Source organism: Trichoderma asperellum, chromosome 3 (genome assembly GCF_020647865.1).
Source record: "Trichoderma asperellum chromosome 3, complete sequence".
Classification (NCBI taxonomy): Eukaryota; Fungi; Ascomycota; class Sordariomycetes; order Hypocreales; family Hypocreaceae; genus Trichoderma; species Trichoderma asperellum.
The window spans coordinates 3,889,034-3,911,204 of NC_089417.1; the positions used below are offsets into that span (position 1 = coordinate 3,889,034).

Below are 22,171 nucleotides of genomic sequence, written 5' to 3' on the forward strand. Positions count from 1 at the left end.
CCCGCCTTGCCTGATGTCATGCCCCAGGCACAAGCGCAATCTGGCCTGAATCCAGACAAGGGCATCACGGACGGGAAAAAAAAAAAGAAGCGTCGCATTCTGCATCGGAAAAAAAAGGGACGAAAGGTATTGGTTTGAATAGCCTGATATTTTGCGACGCGACGCGCAACGCAGCCTTTTCGAAGAAGGGCCCCGAGCAATTCTCGATTTCGAGCTCCACTCCGAGACGAGGCTGAACGAGGCGCGATTCCTAACCCGAAAAATTTCGAAGTAGCGGATTCAGATCAGACCACAACTCTTCCTCCATCCCAACCAACCGTTCTCGGCCTGATCGAAGCACCGCAGCCATGGATGCCGTCCGGTCTCTCGTCCAGCCCATCACGCACAACCTGCCGGCTCCCATCCGGGACCTCGGCGTCTCCATCGTCGGCGAGACCTGCTACAAGGCGCTGCTGCTCGACGTGGACGTTGAAAACACCGAGTGCATCAAGCTCGCCGTCAGCAAGGGCCTGGGCATTGGCATCGTCGGCGCCTCAGCCGTCGTCAAGGTGCCGCAGATCCTCAAGCTGCTAAAGTCCAAGTCGGCCGAGGGCGTGTCGTTCCTGTCGTACCTGCTCGAGACGAGCGCGTACCTCATCTCGCTGGCGTACAACGTGCGCAATGGCTTCCCCTTCAGCACCTTTGGCGAGACCGCCTTCATCATGGGCCAGAACGTCGTCATCTCCATCCTCGTCCTGAACTACAGCGGCAGGCCTGCCATGGCGGCTCTGTTTGTCGCCGCGCTGGCCATTGGTGCGGCCGCGCTGTTTGCCGACAACGTGCTGGACATGCAGGCTCTGAGCTACCTGCAGGCTGGCGCTGGTGTTCTCGGCGTCGCCAGCAAGGTTCCCCAGATCCTGGCCATCTGGCAGGAGGGAGGTACCGGCCAGCTCAGTGCTTTTGCGGTTCGTATTTCTCCATATGCTGTCAGACTAACATGATAGCTGACTCAATGATATCTAGGTCTTCAACTACTTGGCCGGCTCGCTGTCTCGCATCTTCACCACGCTCCAGGAAGTCGACGACAAACTGATACTGTACGGTTTCATCTCCGGCTTCGCCCTCAACGCCATCCTCGCTCTACAGATGGTGTACTACTGGAACGCTCCATCTGCAAAGGCTCGGGGCAAGCGGAAGGAAGTTGTCCCCGTCGAGGCCCGCGGAAGCTCAACGGCCGTGCCCAAGAAGGGGCCTACTACTCGTCGCCGTGGTTAGCTAGAATTCTATAGAGTTTCGTTTTATTTTGCTTTGGTCTTTATTGGGATGCTGGTGCACAGGTTGGGATCAGGTTACTAGCGGAGGAATATGCTAATAAAAAAAAAGGAGGTGGAAACGCCTAATTTACTCGTGGTATGCTCGCCATCTGGTATTCTTGACCTATTATGTATGTAATTGCAGCTGCAGCTACCATCTATTACTATTACTTTCTACTCTCAAAAGGAGTTCTGAGCACAAGTGACAAGTATAGGATACACGTCGCCATGCATTCAACGGAAGCCAAGACTGATGCAGATGTGTTATTCAAAAAGCTCATTGTACAAGTCTACATTGATGCTCGCTAAGCATACCAGCAATACAGCCAACACTTGGGCACATTTTGTCCATAACGCCAGCCGACCCAAATCATAAGCAAGCATAAGCCGCTCCAAGGCTCGATCAAAGAAGCCGCAACGGGTGTGAAAAAAAAGGAGAAAGAAATAAAATGAAGAAATGAAATAATCATGACCCTAATTGGGAGCTCACAACCTGCTTTAGCAGACCGAAACCAGCAGTGGTCCAGCCAATGCCGCCAATCCAGACTCTCCGTCCCGCGCACTGCAAGCAGCGCTTCTGCTCGCCCAGATTGCTCACCGAGCAGCTGAAGCAGACGTGCTTGCCGCAGGCGCCACAGGCTGTATCCTCGACGGCATCGCTGCTGTCCACGTCCATCTCGTCGCCGCGGCTCCCGCCGGCCAGGGCGGCGCCGCAGTCGTCGCAGCTGGTGGGCAGCGGCGCGGGGGGGTTCTCAATGCCGGGCGACGAGCTCGCCGAGCTGGGCTCGGAGCCGATGCTCCAGAAGCGGTGCAGCGACTGCTGGTGGTTCGACGACGACGACGCAGCGACGGGCGGCGCGGCAGCGGTCGGGGCTTCGTCGCGGAACTGCTGCTGCTGGGGCCGCTGCTGAGCCGAGTACAGCAGGCCCAGGGTGTGCTCTGCGGGCGCGCAAGATGATGAGTTGGGGATGCTCAAGTGGTGGTGGGCGCGCCATTCGTAGAACTTACGATGGACCTCGTCGTCCGACGGCCTGTTGTCGCGGTAGCGCTTGAGGGTGCGGCTGTGCAGGTTCGCCGGCACGGAGGCGTCCATCATAGAGTTGGCGGCGCCGGGCGAGCAGAGCTCGGAGGCGGAGCGCTTGCGCTTGAGGAGCGTTGCCATGGCTGATGGAGAAAAAAAAAAAAAAGAGAATAGGATGGGAGTTTGAGATTGCTTCGGCGTGTATTGGCGGGAGTTCTGTACGCTGTAGAGCTGGAACAATGTCGTCTTGTCTGAGAATGAGAGAAGCAAGAGATGGATACCAAGAAAAACTAGAGCGGAAGAAGAGAAGAAGAAAAAAAGAAGCAGAATCGAAACAGAATCCAAAGAATAGCACGCACGCTCTTCGCAGTGCTCCTTGAGAAAAAAAAATAAATCGTCAGGATGGATGATCAACCAATTGGCACGATGCAAAGTCAAAAGAGAGAAAGAGGAAGAAGGAAAAGGCGGGCGAATTGGGTTTATGGGATGCTGAGTGAGACGGACTGGTGCCGGTCGTTCAGGTAACCGACGAGGACGGGCTGATCCCTGGCTGGAATTTGGAGCTGAGGAAAAGGAAAAAATGGCCTGCGCAAGAGCATGGCGCGTCGGTCCTGTGCGTTGCGCGCAACCGCGTAGAGTGGCTGTTCTTTTTTTTTTTTCCTTTTCTTTTTCAAGCCTGGTCGCGCGACAAATAGTCTTCCCCACTGGCAGCTAACGATTGCTGTGCCTGCGCTATTGATTTGCAGGAACGGTCTTTAGCCGGTGTTTGGTGCTATTGGGGGTGCCGCATATTAGTTGCCTCTAGTATTTCACTCAATCTACAGTATCTAGAATGTGGCAACTCCTAGTAAAAGGTTATCTTGCGATAAACGCTTGATCTGCATACCTACTTAGTAGCTACCTGTATTGGCGGAATAGGTGGTTAGCTCGCGGCATAAAAGGAGGCCACGGTACAATCAAGCCAAATTAATTTGTCTTCAAGGCAGAGAAAAGGGTCAAGCCTTCAAGTCGTCAAAATTCGTAAAGGACATGGAAATTTTGGTGTACTCTTGAGAAAGCATATCTCTTCATACGATAGCTAAAACAGTCACAAAGATCAACCTTGCCGGGTACGCTCTAAACCACAGAGTAAGTCTGATGCAAGTCAATCACCCCATATTTCAAGTCTAGCATCCTTCATCGTGTAATTCCAGATAGCAAAGATGCCATGAATGAGAGTGAAACTGTTTTATATATACAAAGAGAGAAACAAGTGAAGTAGTACAAGACATGAAGTAGCATACATAAAACATGTAAGGGATATCAAGACAACTCCCCCAAAAAATAAAGATATACACACAAACTATAATAATCTAGAATGTAATAAAAAAAAATGTATAAACTACCCATATTAAACACACCTTAGGCCTTTCGCTCATGCATCTAGGCAGTATCTCGACCCCAACTAGATCAAACGATATGAAACAAACTACATCTCAAAGCCACAAGTTCCTCATTCCCTCATCAATCATACAATCTTCACCACCAACTTGCCTATCCCCCCCTTTCCCGAATACACCTCCCCGCAGGCCTTCCTAACCGCCTCCAGATCCCCAAGCTCCACCACCCTCATCACCGACCTCACCTTCCCCAGCGCCACAATCTCCCCGGCCGCCTCCAGGTCCTCCCGGATCTCGACGCCGCCAGACACAAACTCATGCGGGATGTTCGTGCCCCGGAGCTTCCACTTATAAAACAGACCCGCCAGATCCAGCAGCACGCCCATCCACCAGGGGAACCGCTCCGGGCCAAAGATCTTCCTCATCACCTCCTTCTGCGGCGCGCTCGCAATGGACACCAGCACACCAGTCTTGGGATTAATCATCGGAATGCCCTCGTCCATGCTATCCCACTGCGTGTTATACATGATATCCACACTACCTCGCGGAACCTGGTCCCGCGGCCTCTGCGTCTTATAATCAATCACCTGGTCGTACACCCCCGGCAGATACCTCTCCACCAGGTCCATCTTGGGCGTCGACACCGTCGTAATCACCCTCTTCGCACCAAGCACATTCCTCGCCACCTGCGCCGCCATCGACCCCGTGCTGCTCAGCCCGGCGGGGATATACACCGTCTTGCCCTCCAGGTTCTGCACGCCCATGAGCTGCATGCCCCGGCGCCAGGTCTGATACGACGTCACCACCACCGAGGTCATCGACGCGGCCTCCTCCCAGGACAGGTGCGCCGGCTTGGGCAGCAGATATTGCTCCTCCGCAAGGGCGTACTCGGCGGCGAATCCGGCGGGGGGCTTGCGGAACATGGGCTTTTCGATGTACGCGCCGTAGACTTGGTCGCCGACCTTGAGGTTCTTGACTGCGGCTCCGACAGCTATTACGACGCCGGAGCCTTCAAGGCCGATTGGAGCCGGGTATCTTAACAAAGAATACAGAAGTCAGTGAAAAAAGGAAAAAAAAAGGAGGGGAAGAGAAAAGCCGTTATATCATTAAGGCCGGGGAGGGTGTAGACAAGCTTACTTGGGAGTGTAAATCAACCCAAACCGCCCATCAAACGACTGCAGCTCTCCCGTGTTCATCGCCGCCGCATGCATCTTCAACAGCACATGCGTCGGCAGCGTGATGCTCGGCACCGGCAGCTCCATCACCTCGTAGCCTTCTGGTCCACACTTGCGCGGTGCCACGAGCGCGCGCATCGTCGTCGGGATCGCCATGGCGAGCAAGCAAGCAAAAAAGAGAAAAGACACGAATGTGGTGGATTGGATAATGGGCGATAAAAGAAGGGCAAACGAGTAAACCGACTTGCTCTTATAAATAGTCTTGAAGAGAGACAACGAAAGGGAAAGGGGAAAAGCACGCACTCGGCCTATTTATAAAAACCCCTACATGTATACTCCGTACAGCTTAGCAGTTTATCATGCAGGTACAGCAAAACGCACCGAGAGTTCGGCGGCGGACTCGGCGTTCGGTGGGTCCCCCCGAACTGTGGGCCGCCGAAGCGGGAAGCCCTTACCCGGTCCCTTCTTTTGGATCTGCTGCCACCTTGTGGGCCTATCGAGCGGGCTGTTTTGCTCAGAAATCTCCGCAGTGAGCGGAGTTTTAGATGATGAAAGACCACGGTATCATTAGACACTAATGACTAGTAAGGTGATGAAGGCTGGTGAGGCGAAATGAGTTGAGATCCGAAGACAATTCACCATACTAGCAAGTGAGTGAAAAGTGTCTTCGGTAGTCTTCAAAAATATCCACCAAGGTGTATAACGAGACGATCATGATCAAGTTAAATGCGAATGTAAAGAGAATCAGGGTATCCAGCCCTCTTTTATGCTAATCATTTGAAATCACACAAAAAATCGCCATCTTTCCTCTGTAGATTAGACATGCTATTCGCTACATCTACTATTCCTATACGCTCGAATCTACCTCCAAAAGAGTCTCCATGTGTTTTTTTCCACATCTCTTCATGCCATTCCCATCTCCTCCTTAGCAAATATGCTATCCCAAAACAACCGTACGCCCCAGGGGATTTCGGGTATTACCCCCTTTCCCAGTTCCCACGGGAAAAAAAAATCAGAAAAAAATATAAAAAAACGGTGGGGTCACGCTGGTGTGAAAAATATTTCGTTCCGGTCCTCCCTCCAGATGCGCCCGTCTCTTCCTGTACCAAAACAACAAAGGAAATGTAGAAGAAAAGGTTAGAAGAGTAAGAAGAATAGAGGAAAAATGTAAGTGATAGATACAGGGCCATAGCCCCTTCCTATTTGGGAGGATGAAAAAGGCGACAGAATTTTTTTTTTCTTCGGCCAACGAGAAAACGCCGTCTATGCTTAGATAGGAAAATTATATGAGTGAAATGTTTGATAAAGAGGGGACAAGTAGTGATCGCTTGCGGTAATAATTGTAAGAATATAAGTATATCTCATATTGGGCTGTCGTCGGCAAAGCGGAACGTAGTCAGGTGTCATTGTTAGTCGTTGGGTATCGACGTGACATGATGTCTCGTGTGGTATATAATAAGGTCGTCGACCTCTTTTATAGATGGTTGGTTTGATTCATGCTTGTAGAGGGCATGATGTAAAGAAAAGTGTGAACGGATGCATCATCCAGTAAGGGGATGATGATAGTGGGTATGATATATTCAAGGCAGGCCGCGCCTATGGCTAGGATCGCGGGGCTGGCATTGTCTGTCATGCTGGCGCTGCTGAGCAGCTAACCACTGAGCAGACCCGGGCTGGCGAGCTGGGTTTTCGGCTGGCAACTTGGCATCTTGGCCGGCACCGCTGCTGCTGCCATTGCTGCCACTGCCAGAAGCGGATGATCCAGGCACAAGATCTGTGACGGCTTGAGCAATAGATTCCACGACATATGTCCGAAGTTCGTGGTCCTCTGCCTGGTCTTCCTTCTCAAGTCGGAAGCGCTCCTCCTTGGACATGTTGGCCCGGCGGAGGTTTTTGATTTCTTGCATGATGTAGAGCATGACCTCCTCGGGGCATCGGTTGCGCTCATTGGCAGCTTCGCTTTTACGCACGTATCGCCGAGTCACGTCGGTGGCACCATCAGTAGAAAAGGCCACGCAATACGACATCTTCTTCCCCCAGCCTTCGGTGTAGAGTCGCGGGTTGTCCCAAGCTTCTTCGCATGCGTCGACATGGATCCATCGCTTCTGCTGGTCCGAGTAGATTTCGGTCCAGACATGGTCCTCGGCATTCCAAACCCACCGAACACGGCCGCCCAATGCACGGCAGAGCATGCTAAAGCAGTTGGCCCACTCTCCAACGCGGCCTCTGCGGGTTTGCAGGAGTCGCCACACATCGCCGTAGCGCGGGAAGCGCTCGTAGGTACCGCAGCTTTCGGCAGAGCAACGATAGAGCTCGACTCGAAGGGCGCCACAGGCACTCTCCTCAGGTGTGGGTGCCGTCATACCCTGAGCGATCGTGGGAGACAAGCAAACTGGGCATGGGGGGTTATTTACCCAGGTAAAGAATGACCGCCGGTACCATCTGTGCGAGAGAGAAAAAAAGTTAGAACCATGCTAACACACAGAGAGGAAGACGATGGGCTTCGTCAGCATCAAACCTACCGAAGAAGAGCTCGAATGACACAGTCCTGATATCCCCATTCCGGTTTCCGACCGTCGCCCATACTCTCTGCCTGTGCCTGCAGAACCTGACTCTCTTCCTCCGCCTCGCTATATATGCGATCCAGAGGAATGGTCTGGAGAGCCTCATCCAACAAGCCAGGGTTCTCGTACTTTGTGGGTGTAAGTGAAAGGCTGAGAAGGAGGTTTCGGAATTTTTGTGAGTCGCGATCTGCGGCAGCGGGCGGTGTTGGGATCTTGGGGAGATGTCGGAGAGCTGAGTAGGAGGGAGGAGTCGTCGCTGCGGGCGATGGGCTGTACTGGCCGCTGCCAGCAGGTGAAGGGGCGTCGCGATAGGCGCCCGGCGACCGTTCTCGTGAGCTTGACGACATGTGCTGAGCCCGGAGGTCGTTCATGCGCTTATCGCGCAGCAGGCCCTCGAAGCGGATCCGAAGGTCGTGAGCCCATTCCTCCCCGTAGTCGCCTTGCGACGAGGACCCTGAGCCGAAAGGGGTGCCTCGGTCCTCCATTGTGGATGGAAGCTGTAGAGGAAAGTGTTAGGTGCAGGTGGTGAACGAGTGAAGCGGGTCGATCGATGGGTGCTGGAGTTGCTGTGGTCGGGATTGGTGAGTCTCTTCTTTCTTTTCTCTTCAATTAATTATCCAGCAAAAGAAAAGAGAAAAGAAAAGAACGAGTGATCTGAAATAAGGGTCGAGATGGTTGGAGGTGACAGCGTTGAAGAGGCGATTGCGTCGTCGTTGATGTCGCGGCTAGGCTGGAGTCTGGTCGTAGGCCACAGCGTCGTCAGCTGGGGGATGCGTAGGCCGCTGAAATTGCCACAGTGACTTTGAGGCCACCCCTCAGCGTTGCGTCAACGCGCTTGGCTTCGTGGAGTCGAATTTTCGAGCCGCTTTTGTCGCTGCGCCGGATCGTCGCCCGTCTAGAAAACGTGCATCGGCCGTTGGGGGCTCGCCTGGGAAGCTTGCTGCTGGTCGACGCTGCAGAATCAAGAGGCTCTTGTCATGCCTCGAGCCGTCGCCGGGAGAGAAAAAAAAATGAGGGTTGAAGCAAAAAGGCAGCGGACGGGGGGGTTGTGGAGGATGTATGTAATGGGAATGGGCCTCTTGGGGGGCCGAGTGCTCTGAGAGGCCGGCCACGCAGCGCTGGCAGAGTAATCCGTACAGGGGGGAAATAAAAGGGACTAGGCCTGGCAGTGGCAGTGGTAGCACTGCTAGTTGATAGAGGGGCGTGCCGCTGGCGCTGCAAAGAGCAATTGATGCCGGTTTACGCGTCAGCTGGCAGACGCAGCCAATCATGGGCGCCGCCCGCCCCAGCACCAGGATTTGCTGTGCTCGGTGAGAGGGCCCGGCTCGGGTACCGCTACAAGGCGGCCAAGCCTGGGTACATGTCCGGGTACTTGGTCCATGGCGCCTCGCCGTCTACCTTGTGCGTGGATGGCAGACGAGACTCAAGAGCGAACAAGAGACCGAGGCAGAGCGCCGGTATGACGCTGATGGGCCATCAAAGCTATCAAATATCAAATATTCGTAGTAGTGCTAGTTTTGCGAGTTTAAATTACTGCTTTACTTTATTTGCGCGCGGCAGTGGGCCTTTGAGTGTGTGCTTGTTTTGACAAGTGAAGTCTGTCACGCAGTGCTCTCGCTATACCGCTCGAGATGTTCCTATTCAATTTTTATGTCTGTCTTTGGTTTTTTTTTTTTTTTTTTTTTTTTTTTTTTCCCTTCTCTCTTTTTTTCCCCCCCAGATTCTTGAATGTTTGGCAATCTTCTTTTCTTGTTCCTCTAAGCTTTTTTCCCTTATCAACAGGCTGAGAACCGGGGTTTATGTTTCCCGGTTTCAGCCAGGTTGCTTGTGCATGTCCGCGGACAGTGGTACCGACTGCAATTACGAGAATGCCCCATCTCCAGACCCCGAGGGCTCTGCGCGCACGCCAGAGGAGATGACGAGTAAAAGAAAGTAATACTTAAAGAGAGAGGGAAGAAATTAAGAAAAGCAGCCAAAAAACAAGCTGTAAGAAAATGAAGAATATGCAAGTACACACATTGGTATAGCAACAATCCATGGGATGTCCCTCTGGAGTAGATGTCCAAGGTACCCTGTCGCTGTTTCTGGTGGTGGGTACTGCAGCCGGCCGCTGAGAATCAGACAGAATGACGGCAAACGCCAGGTGCTGGGACGCCTCGTGCACCGCAAAAATGGCCAGAGGTACCGCGTGTCCCTCCCCCAGCGGCCCGCAGGTACCGGAACCTGCGCAGCGCCATCGAGAGGCGATGACGAGGCACGCAGCGCATGATGCGCCTTTCCCGTTTCTGCTGTGGCACAGCCGATGCCAAGATGCTAGCGCCGCCAGCTGCGCGCACTGTACAGCTACGGGTGGAAAACACGCACTGCAAGCCATTACCAGTTGAAGAGGGCCAAATCTAGCATCCAAGCTTCTTGATAGGCTACGGCGCAGAGAAACGGTGGCCTCCGTTTTGTTATTTTTGTTTCTTCCTTTTCTTAGTATTGTTCGCTTTTTGCTCCCTTTCTTCTCAATCCACCTTGTCCTCTGCGGCTGCGAAACACCAGCTAGTGCCATCCTTGTCACTTCTGCAGCCGCTAAACCGCCAACGTCTCCCCCGTTGCTCAACCTCCACGCCGAACTATTTCTAGCACTTCCGTACGAGTACGAGTAAGGACAAGTAGGTCTGTCGACTCCGTGTAAACATGTGCGATTGTGATCTGCAGGCATTACGAGTCCTGGCATACGGCAGCGCTCCGTTTCGCACGCTTTGCCTCTGCGCTCCTCTTCTTTTGCTTCCTAGCTTGCGGCTCAGAAGTCGGATAGGGCCCTGATCGGCAGCACCGCCAAGCACGCGCCACACTGCCAGCGAGATCGAAAGCCACAGGCAAGCACGCTGCAGAGGTACCCAGGTACTGTTTACCCGTCCAGTTCTAGACCTCATCTATAATAAGACGAATATCCCGTGCATGTGCTCGGCTCGGCAGGACGAGCAGCATCCTTGGTGCCAGTCCTCCGTAATGATGGCCTAACGCAGCGGGAATCCGCGGCAGCGTTAGTTCTGCTTGCACGGTAAATTGTCAGACGCAGGTGGCCTAGTCCGACGGAGCATCTGCGCCTGGACAGTGCATAGGGATATATCGATACTGTCCTGTCCATTACGAGATGTGCTCCGTGCAAAGTTGAAACGATGCTGCGATGGCGCACCGCGGCTACGGGCGTCTCTCGTCGCTCTTCAAGAAGCGTCTCGAATCAGCCTTGCGTTTTCGGTTCCTGGCCCTTTCAGCTGTACAAGCTCGGCCCCTCTTCTCCATCGCAGATAGACGCAGCGTAGCAGTGCCTCGTAGCAGTGGCAGCGGTCGACTTATACGCCGGCAGTGTCTGGCGCCGAGATCAATTCCACATGGCCCTCGATCGGGAACTGCAGGCTGAGAGTTGCATGGATGGGATATTGCATGGATACATCATACTCACTGCTACAATGCAAGCATTACGAAGTACCGCCCGCCCACGCCAGCAGAGACATGTGAGGCTCTGACTCCTCTCTTCACCACTTACACAATTAGCGCTGCTGAAGAACGCTTCTTTCTCGTTGCTCATTCCGTCCAGTATTAATCTGGCAACTTGGACATGATACGTGAACACATTTCAAAGCCAGGAAATAAACAGAATCTTTCCATCACAGCACTCTGCGATCTGTGAGCCCAAAATCTCATCGCCATTTCCAGCTCAATCAACGTCGGATCCAGCCACCCAAAGCTTCAAGGCTAGTCGAGAAAGGGCCTCCAAAAACGAGAACACGCCCAAAAAATCCAATGTCTTGGTCTCTTCCACCCAATCAGATGCTCGGCAGACCAAATTTCGTCTCTACGCCCACAGCTGGGGCGTGGTATTAGGGGGTGCGGGTGCGAGGCCGCGTCATCCGCTTTTTGCGCTCTATGGGGGCTTGCGTACTACAACGTCCAATCGCCACTCCACGCCTACAGAACATATTGGCAAGCAAGCCAGCCTGGAGGTGAGAATAATCTTCCCGCTAATAGTAGGTAGTTGAGAGAGAGAGAATGCTTGGATTAACCCCCTTTAGCTTACTGGTGGTGATATACTACACCGCTAACGCTCGGTTTGCAGAGGGCATAAAGCCGCGGCGACTGCATGTCCCAAACTGGCGGGATATCGATTTATATTGAGGTCTGTGTGATGTGCTTGGCTTGGTAACCGGACATGAACCAAGGCAAAAAGGCTCTCGCAGAGTAGCTTGGGTAGGGATTATTCTGCTGCCAAAGCTGCCTTAAAGCTTTGCGGCTTAGATCCCGTCTGTCGATGCCGTCGATGCACGTGAAGAGGCGTTTTTCTATCTATTGAGGCTGCGCCGTTGCAAAGCTTGACGGCCCCAAAACCAAACTTGGAATCTCCCTCATCGTTACAGCAAAAGCCTGCAGCCGATCTTGGTCCACTGCAGCCGGACTCGCAAAAAGCCCCATGGAGCGAGGAGGTGACTAATATGGCACGCAGATATCTTCGTACAAACGCTAACGTGCACGCCATGATGGCTCACAACCCAAGTCCTTCCACCATCCGTCCAAACGGGATTGTGCTACCTGCTGATTTGAGACATTCGGATGCATGTGCGGCTAGGATTCGTACTGTACAGTACGGCTCTAATATGCTTACTCCAGTTGTCCACAATCACTAACACATATAAGGTATCCCAGACATACCCACGATTCATGACCACCTTAATCAAACTCTATTGTATGACAAACCAGCTTAGGAAGCCCAAAAGCCCATCGACTACATTATAATAACATGTGCCCAGTCCACGAGATGTTGCTTAATACCCAACATTCTCCACAGTGCTTCGCTCATATGACTCCCTATATATCGACAACCATACAAGGCACCGGTGCATATAACTAGCATTAATTAGAGCACATGTACTGTACCCATTACATTACCTAGTTACCTGGTATGACAAGGCTACCGTAGGGCTAGAACAGCCTTGGCCATGGCGTGGGAAGAGAAAATAAGAAGGGACGCGCGTTAAACTGGATCTCCCGCCCCCCTGCCTTACCCAGACATCGTAGTCGTCGTCGTCGTCGTCTCACTCGCAGACGTACGTCGGTTCATGACATGCCCCAGGATCAAATTACCAAGGCACGTAGCGTCTCTACTGTTCCCAATCCGTTAAGCCAATTATTAGTAAATCTTTCGTTGTGACGTGTTCATGTGGCTAGTGGTTTGCTCATGGATGGATGCCATGCAAGAAGTTGCGTGTGGAACACTCCGCAGTTACTCCGCCAATACTGATGATAGTTTCCTCCCATCTTGCCAGTAATGTTTCAATAAGATGTTTATAGGCGTATTCGTAAATTTTATACGTTTAGCTGCCCGTTTCGTGCAAATGGAAGCATTATCCATCGACTCCTAACCCCCCAAAACGCTCCACCAAGCCAACTTCATATGCTTATAATGTGCTGCTACGTGACAATTCACTTGTAACTAGGAAATAAACAATTATTTTTAAACGAAATAAATTAACATTTCAACTCCTTCCTATATGCTACAAGCCGCAGCTGGCACTTTTGTAAATATCAGCCAGATAATACTCAGCTCTAAAACCACACTTATATGTACGCAGTACCCAAAAAAGAAGACTTTTCGCCAACCACGTTGCTCGGCCATCTTCCTTTTTTTTTTGTATCGTGACATCCTCCTACCATTAAAAGAAAAGATGAAAAAATTTTCACCTCTCCCATTCCTCCCCAGCATAGTATCTCTCGGGCTTCTCCACATCCCATGTTGGTCTCTCCACTAGTGCGACCTCCAAAGGCTGTTCCGCAGCGTTGAGGGATACGATACCAAGGACGGGGCGGTACTTGTAAGTTATCCACCAGCTCTTGCGGTCAGTCTCGGTTTCGAGAGCCCCTGCGTTGTTGCTGTTGCCGTTGGGGTTGCGAAGTTGCGCCAAGTCACCCTCGGGAGCATCAGGCATGTCGTCGTCACTGTCACTGCCGTCTTCGTGGGGAGAGGCAGTATCCACGTCGATATTCACCCACTGTCCGTCTACATACTTGCCAATACGGTGCGGTGCGAGGTTTTCGCGGGTCATCTTGCCTCCAGCACCACTGGCATGGCCTGTTCGCTTGCGCTTCATGCCGGGCTGAGCTCCATGGCTGACGACAGCATCACTCTCTGAGACAGGTTTCGGCAAGTCCTGGGCAATGTCAAGCATCAGCAGGAACGAAATGCCGTAGATCCAAAGGCGGGATCCCTGCCATAGGGCACCTTTAGCCAAGTCGAGTAGGTCTTGAACGGCCGCTGGAAGAGCTTTCCGGGGGTGTCTGCGAGACCATGGTGTGAGAAGGCCTTGGAGAGGATGGAAGGTCAACACATTCCACGAGGCTGTTACTACCGCGAGGGTGTAATCTTTGGCAACATCCACTCCGCTCGTAGCTTCACTGGGTACAAATCCCGAGAATGATAGAACGACGGGGGCCGATGGCAGCTTGGGTAGCTGGTTTGCGCTTGGATTGCGAATCCAACGGGTTTTGACGCTGCTAGTTGGGTCCTCCTCGTCATCCGACTGGTCACTATCACTGTCGCTTTCGCTCTCAGATGATGGTGCCGCGTCATTTTCTCCGTCACCTTCGATCTTGTTCTGCAACTTATCATCCGGGCCACGTAATACCCAGGTGTCGATGTAACCAGCAATATCAGCTACCGCAACCACCTTGGAGTCAGCGGTGAATGAGATGTGAGTAATATTCCTTTCGTAGCTCCTCAATCCTCCATTTTTGACGTATCGTGGAATATGGCGCCGGAGGCGGGGAAGTCGCTGCAAGGTAACGGTAAATTGTGACGGCCCGTTGGTCTCTTCGAGGCTAGCCATGATAACACGAGAGCCTTCTTTGATAGCGCAGAGCCATTTACCATCAGGTGACAACTGCACCTGTGAGGCTCCGGCGGTTTTCAGCTTCTCTGGGAGCTCAATGGCAGATAGCTTGACGTCGGAGGGTTTGATAGGATCCTGATGCTCCAGCCGGAAGGCCTTAATGTCTGTTGATGTAGACACAATGAGTAAGGTTCCTTCTGGGTTGATTGTAGCAGAGCTGATATTGGAGTCACCCTTGACTACAATTGTCTTGAGGAGTTTGCGATTCTTGTTGATGTCGACATCTTCTTCTTCGTCTTCTCCAGTCTGGTTGAATATTTCCGTAGCGGGTTTTCGCAGAGCCCAAATGTGAACCTCTCTATCCCACCAGCTAGTAATGAACCTAGCCTTTTGTGCGCTCAAGATGGGTGGTTGCTGTGGAAGATTGCTAATCGTTCGGTGGTTTTCACGGCCCATTTCTCTTAAGGGGACCAACATGAGGTTCGAATCGGGTCCTTCGTCAAATGTTAGCTAGTCCGCATCTACCAAGCAGTTTTTCATCTTGAATAAAGTTATCTCACCTCCAGTTACTACGACGCTGGTGCGGCCGTTCTCAAATGAAGCAATAGCCTTGACATCGTGGTCGTGATATCTTCGTCCCCAAACCTTGGACCAGCGGTTGCCTGGCCCAGCATTCTGCTTGTAGAGAACGGTACGGCGGTCCATTCCACCACTGATAATCGCCGATCCATCGGCGCTAATCGCGAGACTGAGGACGTCCTGTTTGTGGCTCTGCAGTCTCTGAGATTGAGTGTAGGTTCTGCCATCCCAGATGCAGACTTGGCCTGTAGAGTCGGCCGATACAATATTACCGTTAGGCAGGCACTTGACCGACCACACAATGATATCTTTTGCGCCCCCAGCCAGGTCTGCGCCGAGAGTCATATGGCGGAGCATGTGTCCCTTTGTAACATCGTAGATTCGAATGGTGCTATCCGAGCAGCCCACAACAGCAATCTTGCGTGACTGGAACGTGATGCTGACCATCTGCGCCTTCTTCGTGGGGGATCGAACAACAACTCGTTGGAAGCGGAGGTCATCATCCTCGATCGAGTACATGGCAAGTTCACCGTCAATCGTTCCAGCAATCAGCTTGTTGGAGTGAAGGTCATCCGAGGCTCCGCTCAGGGCTGGAGGCTGAACCGCGAGGCACCAGATGTCGCCGTGCTGCCCGCTCGCATGTCGCTTGGGTTTTCCCTTTTCGAGATCCCACTCGGTCACCGTGGATGTATATCCAATGCTGAAGAGGCGCGATTTGCCCACAGCGATCTTGCCATCGCCAAGGTCCTGATCAGGCTCATTGACCCAGACAAGGCCATCAATGCTGCGATCCCGGCCGCCACGAATCACAAGCTCTTGGTGCCACGCACCGCTTGAAGGGTTCCATATCTCAATATCGCCGTTTGCTCGCCCAACAGCCAATCGCGCAACAGAGCCTTGCTTTGCGGACTTCGTCTTGGGGTGTGAGAAGGCTACCGCATTGACTGCCGAGGGCTTGTAGGGCACAAACCGACAGCGGTGGATATCCATAATGGCAACAGATCCAATTCGCCGTTGTCTCGTCTCTCACAGGCGACTGAATCAACTTCCAGCGTCTGACGCGTTTTCCGACACCGAAATCCGCCGAAGCTGCGCAAAGACAGAAATGATGCTGCAAGAAAAAAAAAAGTGCCAGCCTCGTCCAGAAATTTTTTTGAACTGGCGAATTAAGCAGCGGCCCATGCACGGCTGCCCCTCCACCCCACCCAAAAATCGACCCCAGCGGCGCCTTGTCAGCGGCCAGGGCACTTTCAACGCCTAGAAAAGTAAGGCGGCGCAGAATTGATGTCGCTAAGCTGGTGCGTGTGCTTGTCGATCCAGCTTTAGACATGTCTTGGTTTTTGTATGTACCTACTCTTAACCTAGTACTTTTAATGCTTATTTGGACAGCCTCATCGCATCCCAATGTCCTTCATCATAAAGGACTATGGTATTCTTTAAAACAACAAGACGCTGAGCAGAGCAATAGACATAATGATGTATATGGCTCTAAGAATTACATGTGTGTCCCAAGCAGAGCAAACTTATGTCTCTTGATGAGAGGTCGAAGGTTGCCTAAACTATAGTACTAGAATACCTACCCACATACGAAGTATAGTATTGAGGCATTATCCAACCAATTTTGACAAACAAAATGGTATAGAATGAATTTGTCAAGCCCAGAAATGCAGCGGCAAGGATGGCATGAGCCCATTTGCTCGTCTTCCTTACTCCTTCTTAGAGCCTCTCATTTATACATTTGGAAAGTGGTTTCGCAAGATAATTTTCTCACAAACGAAGCCTCTTCCATGAATGAGAAAGAGCGGCCAGCTAGCGAGACCAATCCAATACCCATATCCTTTCTTCAACCTCATTCAGGCCCTCTCCTCCTATTCTACCCTCCAAAACTCAGTCGATCTGCGTTCCATAACAACGACAATTCTTTGAGCTTCTTTTTGGGGTCCCCTTTTTTGGTTGCTCTTTTGGAAGCATTTTAACACTCTTTTGACTAAGTTACCAACAAGAGTCTTTCAAGAAATGACGAATCAGCAACACGAAGGCAGCGGCCTCAACTGGCCGCCGCGAATCCAGAGGCGAGGTTTGGTGCTCGCGAGCTTAGTTCTTGTCGCTTTTTCTGTAATTGTCTTTGTCGAGATAGCTACTATCGAGACGGTGAAGCTTGAACGACGATCTATAGCTGAGCGACAATTCCAGCTGGGTGGATTTCTAGGGGGTGTATTTCGAGAGGTAAGAGGATATTTCATTCCTGTTGCGTATCAAACAGCTATCTAATAGAAACTGGCTATAACACTCGTTTACTAAATAACCGAAAGGTAGTCGATACTACAGCCGCCATAGCTTCACCTATAGCACACACTACAGAGCAAGAGTTTGCTACGACACCAAGTCGTGTGACTGAGGCAGCAATAACTGCAAACAGTGTGCCCGAAACAACACAAATCAACGATACAGTGGCGTCAAATCCCTCTATCAGCAGCCCCAATTCACTTCTGGAAACATTGGCAGATGCAGTAAAAGAGGCAATCATGACATCGGGTCAACCGTTGGCCTCCGCAGCGAGACATCGTCAAACCGTTTTGTCTGATATCATTGGAGGCGACTTAAACGCCTTGGCGCTCTCGGAAGATTCTTCGTTGCTTCCCTTTCTTAAAACGCCCCGTCCAAGTTCTACGCAGAATCTGCCAACGCCTTCGGTTGGGCTCCTCGGCGGATTCTGGGGAGACAGCTTAACACTGCGAATCCACAACGCGAGAGCAGCCACAGAGGATCCTATGCCAGACTCTTCCGCTAATGGTGCTTCTTTTCTGGGAGATTTATCAAAAATCGTTGCGGAAATATCAGGTATCGACCCCGCGGCAGCTGCCAGGCTCACGGATACTGTGCTGAATGCTCTTCATGTGGACTCATCCGCCGTTGCTGCAGCTATCCCAAAGGTAGCAAACGAAGCTGCTGTTGCAGTTGCTGATCTACTCCCCCTGGTCATACCTGCTGTCGCCAAGGCCATGAACCAACCTCTGCCTCTAGAACCTCCTGTGAGTACGCTGGATATGGTAGAAACGTTAAACAAAGTCCTCCAACAAGGAACAACTGTCATCAATGATCTCAGCAGAGCCTTGGAAGATATCACTGATCCGGCTCTCCTAGAGGTTGTCAATCAGTTGGCTTTGATTGTGAGCGCTGTTGCTAGCTACTTGAAAAAGCCTCTTTGCGCTATTGATCAGGTCTTGGATGGAACCTCTTTTGAAGAAGTGGTACCTTGTGGTAAGGTTGAAACCGGATCGCTTACTTCAACTGGTCAAATCGCAACACTAGCTACGCCTGGTATCCCTGAATCAGCAACCAGAGCTTCTGACTCCGAAGGCATAGCCACACCTGCGGCCCCTAAGCCTTACCTATCCTCGGAGAATCCAGCATCACCCCCGAACCCAACTCCGCCATCTACTCCGATAGACGAAAGTCCCACCAAAACGAGCAATCCAGCGCCCACAGATGGGGAAAACGAGGGAGCTCATTCATCTTGTCCAACTTGCCCATCTTGTGATCAGTGTCCCCTTAAAATCTGCTCAGTCAAGGGCCCTGAGAGCCCGAGTGTCCACCAACCACCTGATGCTTCGATAGGGCCGTGTCCCGGAAGGGGCTTCAAATGTGATGAATGCCTTGATGGATGGTTCTGCCCACCACAGGAGACACCAGCCCAGGTTGTGCCGTGTGGGCTTGGATGGCCGTGCTACCACTGTTCAGCGGGCTGGTTTTGCGAACTGACGGAAACATCCAGTCCAACGTCTCCTCCAAGCTCTACGGCAAGATCTCCATCCAAGGGAATAGGAAGCACAAGCACAAGTAGCGGTGCAGCTCCAACGAAGACGTCCAAGAATAAGAACCTTCCGACAGATTGGAGTCATCTGGGATGCTTTCAAGATGCTATTTCTCGGATATTGCTTGGCGCCAAGCCCGTAGATTATCTTCGGGGGGATATGTCATCCAAAGAATGCGTTGATCACTGTATCTCTGGTGGATATAAATTTGCTGGAACAGAGAATGGAAGAGAATGTTGGTGTGGGACGTCTATTCGAGATGATGCAGTGCGACTTCCCGAATCTCAATGTGGAAGACCTTATCAAGGCCAACCAACTGAGCTTTGTGGCGGCAGCTGGGCTATCGATGTTTTTATATGCTCAGACAAAGGGGAATCTTCTCAAGAGCCATCTGGAGGTCCTGTTGGGGGCTTCGTGTTTCGGTTCCTGTCAAACTTGAAGGGTAGCAGAGGAAAGACAGACCACCAGCGTCTTTACGGTGTTGCATAACGCATCAATGATTGCTATTGCAAGATGAGGTTGAATTGTGTCAATTATTGATTAATAACTCTAGTTTTACAGCGGTGGCCAGGGTGTTTGAGATAGGAAACCTTTTATGCTTCATTCATTTACTGCGTTGTTTCTGATCGATCATGATTTTGAAGGAGAACATGATACATATGGTATACCAGTTGATGGCATATGGTAGATTTACTTTATCTAATCGCATTATTACAACATTTTCTGTGAAATCATTCCAGTGTTTACAACACAGTAATATATTTGGTATTGGGTTTCATCTCGCCGTTTCACAATCGCCTGTCGCCTCTATCATTACAAGTAAGTATAACATAGGGAAGAACTAAAAGGTGTCCCTTTCTGATATGGGCATTATTATTATTATTATGTGCTTTAGCACAAATAGGCAAACTCGGCGAGATGAAAATCTAGGGTAGCGTTAGTCACGCTCTATGATGCCCATGGGCTAGTGCTGGCTACTATGTATTAAACGATATACTTGAGTTGGTTACCAAAGTCTACAATACAGTTTCCAAGGAGTATTCATGAAAATAGCACTGAATATTGGAAAGTAATCAGTTCAAAAGGCATGGTGGATCCAAAGATTTGATATTCTTTGAAAGACAAAGGAGATTTGATATACAGGGAAGTTCATTTCGAAGACATACAAGTTTTCGAATTATCTACCGATTTGCGAGAAAGAGAAAAAAAAATGGGAATTATTTCAATGGTTTGCTTTTATGAGTCACGGGAAATGCCGTCTTTCGTCAAAGCAAGACAATTACCCTCTGATTCAGAGTAGTACTCACGCCTAATCACACACCAGGCAAGAGTACCTATACACAAGGTAGATACCGAGTATCCAGACATCAGTCCGGGTATTCCCTTGTCTGGGCAAAGATACACGCTTTGTTTACTCCGCACTACGGAGTGCTCCAAGTCATATTCGTAAGCACTGCGGCCGGCACCATTAATGGGTGTGAGGGGTTGATTTATGATGCTTTTCGATTGGTATTTGTCGTGGTGTGGCAGTGACCCAGGCTAAGGGAGGGAGAGGAGAGTGAGGGGAGATTAACCCCCAACTCCAGAGATACTGCATAATCTGTCTTGGCGGGATGGAATGTGCCGAGTGGGAGCCGTGACCTATCACTGCTAGAACTAAATCATTTCCCACACTTTGAGTAGCATTTTTTCGGGGAATGTGATCCGTCTCACTTTGTTGTTGGGGTAGTGTTTTCGGTGGGACTGGGGTATCACGACCCGAATTATCGGGCTGGTGTCACTGTCGCGGTGGCTGCTGCGCGCTCCCGACTGCGACAAACTTTGTCAACACACTTTAATTTTATAAATAAATTCCCGCATAATCCAAACGTTACTCAAAGCCAAATTTCAGCATCTCTATTGGTCATGGTGATGTGAAATGGCAGCGGTAGAAAGATATGCCTTCCTTTTTGCCAAGCAACTTAGACCTACCCTGTAGCTGGCGCTAACAATTCCGTAGGCCCGGTCACATCTTACACAGCATCCCTTGTGACTGGTGCATCCAACAAGCTTCTTGGCCCGGAAAAAGAGTTACGGTGAAGAAAAAAACACATGCTAAGACACAAGCCAAAGTCTTGGAGTAAATACGTGACAATGTTTACCACCGACGCCCCGGAGCGACGCGCTACAGGGTAAGACAATGGGCGCGGCTGTTGAAAGCACGAGTCGAGTGATAACCGAGGTCCACGCTGCTCGGCCTAAAGGAGCAGCATGTTTAGTACTCCATATATAAGCCAAGCGTATCAATGGCTCGCCCGCCAACTCTGCGATCCAGGAACACTAACTCTTTTGCATCATCGTCGTCATCATTTTTGGGGTAGCTGCGAAATAGAACATCGCCGGGCTTGAAGGCTAAACAAATCACCGCCGCCACTGCTCCGCTCGGCGATGATAGTCGATCCGCATAGAGCGAGGTGCTCGATGCGCGTGAGAGAGAGACATGGAGCCCTGTCTGCGCAAAGACAGTGTCATAAGACCCCACGACCACATGCGCGTCGGAAACATATTTTGGCTCCCGACCGGATAACGGCATCTCTCCAGTGTGATCTGGATGCAGGTTGAATGCAAATTCGAAGATACGAAGTAAAACAATCGCAAAAAACCGTCATCTTCAGTGTAAACGACGGTGATGCTTTTAGACTTGCACTCCACGCGGCGTGTATCAAGAAGGTGGCTAGAAAAGCCTGGGCGCCGGAAATTAATTGACGTCCGAGTGGTACTTTAGAACGCCTCTAGGCAGTCTTGGCTTTCGAATCTATCTGGGGGAAGCAATCTTTAATCGTAGTCGTATGAGGGTGGCCAAAACCCCACGTTTTGGCTAGTATAGTTCGATGAACAGCCCATTTCCCTCAGCCGACCCCGACTCCATCGACAAAACCATCCGCCTGGGTCTTATTGCGGGTAGCAAAGTAAATCTAAACTACCCCGTATGGAGCTTCAGTAGCTGAGTGTTTCGTGCGGGGGAGATAAAATGCTGGGGAAGCGGGTTTGGAGATGAAATCTTTGAGATTAACAGAGATCCCGAACGCCGAGTTTCTGGGGGAATAAGATGCTTAGGTCGCAACGCGCTAGACTTGATAGCCGACTGCCATCTGCGGGGGAATCTGGGGTCATGACATGGTAATTCTGAAGAAGCAGCTATTAGCCCTTCCATGTTAATAAAATAAAAAGGCGGCTGTTTAATAGCGGCCTAGTTGATCTGGATCTGGCACGTTGACGGATCTGCGGTAGTGCCCCCCAAACGTCAACTTTTAGGCATCCTAATGGAGAGTTCGGTCGCAAAGACTAAGCAGGTCACGAACACCAATAATAGGTAGCTCGCTGCTGTAAGCGGAACTTGATGAGCGTCTTTGTTTCCGGATTTGCAATCGTCGGCCGTCGGCGCGTGGCTGTTGTGTCAGCATGGATTCACGAGTAAGGCACTTCTTTGAATCAAAA

The 22,171-nt window shown here is 51.1% G+C and overlaps 7 protein-coding genes across 7 annotated transcripts; 2 read left to right on the forward strand and 5 right to left on the reverse strand.

The window, feature by feature from the left end:
- The first annotated feature begins 94 nt into the window (after positions 1 to 94).
- Positions 95 to 1,477, forward strand: TrAFT101_005872 (uncharacterized protein). The gene is made up of 2 exons (XM_024910978.2): positions 95 to 944; positions 1,003 to 1,477. Exons 1-2 carry the CDS (start codon positions 348 to 350, stop codon positions 1,252 to 1,254), a joined length of 849 nt encoding a protein of 282 aa, XP_024760382.1. The 5' UTR covers positions 95 to 347; the 3' UTR covers positions 1,255 to 1,477.
- Positions 1,300 to 2,463, reverse strand: TrAFT101_005873 (uncharacterized protein). Its single transcript, XM_024908163.2, has one exon. The coding sequence runs from the start codon at positions 2,452 to 2,454 to the stop codon at positions 1,759 to 1,761; it is 696 nt and encodes a 231-aa protein (XP_024760383.1). The 5' UTR covers positions 2,455 to 2,463; the 3' UTR covers positions 1,300 to 1,758.
- A 1,175-nt stretch (positions 2,464 to 3,638) lies between these two features.
- On the reverse strand, positions 3,639 to 5,183 carry TrAFT101_005874 (uncharacterized protein). Its single transcript, XM_024908164.2, has 2 exons — positions 4,830 to 5,183; positions 3,639 to 4,727 (listed from the first exon to the last, which is right to left on the reverse strand). The coding sequence occupies exons 1-2, from the start codon at positions 5,021 to 5,023 to the stop codon at positions 3,821 to 3,823; spliced, it is 1,101 nt and encodes a 366-aa protein (XP_024760384.1). The 5' UTR covers positions 5,024 to 5,183; the 3' UTR covers positions 3,639 to 3,820.
- Positions 5,184 to 5,626: 443 nt separating this feature from the next.
- Positions 5,627 to 8,492, reverse strand: PNG1 (peptide-N4-(N-acetyl-beta- glucosaminyl)asparagine amidase). The gene is made up of 2 exons (XM_024900283.2): positions 7,390 to 8,492; positions 5,627 to 7,309 (listed from the first exon to the last, which is right to left on the reverse strand). Exons 1-2 carry the CDS (start codon positions 7,914 to 7,916, stop codon positions 6,448 to 6,450), a joined length of 1,389 nt encoding a protein of 462 aa, XP_024760385.1. The 5' UTR covers positions 7,917 to 8,492; the 3' UTR covers positions 5,627 to 6,447.
- A 4,457-nt stretch (positions 8,493 to 12,949) lies between these two features.
- TrAFT101_005876 (uncharacterized protein) lies at positions 12,950 to 15,992 on the reverse strand. The gene is made up of 2 exons (XM_024910628.2): positions 14,861 to 15,992; positions 12,950 to 14,794 (listed from the first exon to the last, which is right to left on the reverse strand). The coding sequence occupies exons 1-2, from the start codon at positions 15,867 to 15,869 to the stop codon at positions 13,152 to 13,154; spliced, it is 2,652 nt and encodes an 883-aa protein (XP_024760387.1). The 5' UTR covers positions 15,870 to 15,992; the 3' UTR covers positions 12,950 to 13,151.
- A 903-nt stretch (positions 15,993 to 16,895) lies between these two features.
- Positions 16,896 to 19,183, forward strand: TrAFT101_005877 (uncharacterized protein; the record flags this gene model as incomplete). The annotated part of the gene is made up of 2 exons (XM_024903927.1): positions 16,896 to 17,105; positions 17,192 to 19,183. 2 exons carry the CDS (start codon positions 16,896 to 16,898, stop codon positions 19,181 to 19,183), a joined length of 2,202 nt encoding a protein of 733 aa, XP_024760388.1.
- Positions 19,184 to 20,948: 1,765 nt separating this feature from the next.
- TrAFT101_005878 (uncharacterized protein) lies at positions 20,949 to 21,266 on the reverse strand (the record flags this gene model as incomplete). Its single annotated transcript, XM_066127606.1, has 1 exon — positions 20,949 to 21,266. The coding sequence occupies one exon, from the start codon at positions 21,264 to 21,266 to the stop codon at positions 20,949 to 20,951; it is 318 nt and encodes a 105-aa protein (XP_065983719.1).
- Positions 21,267 to 22,171: the final 905 nt, after the last annotated feature.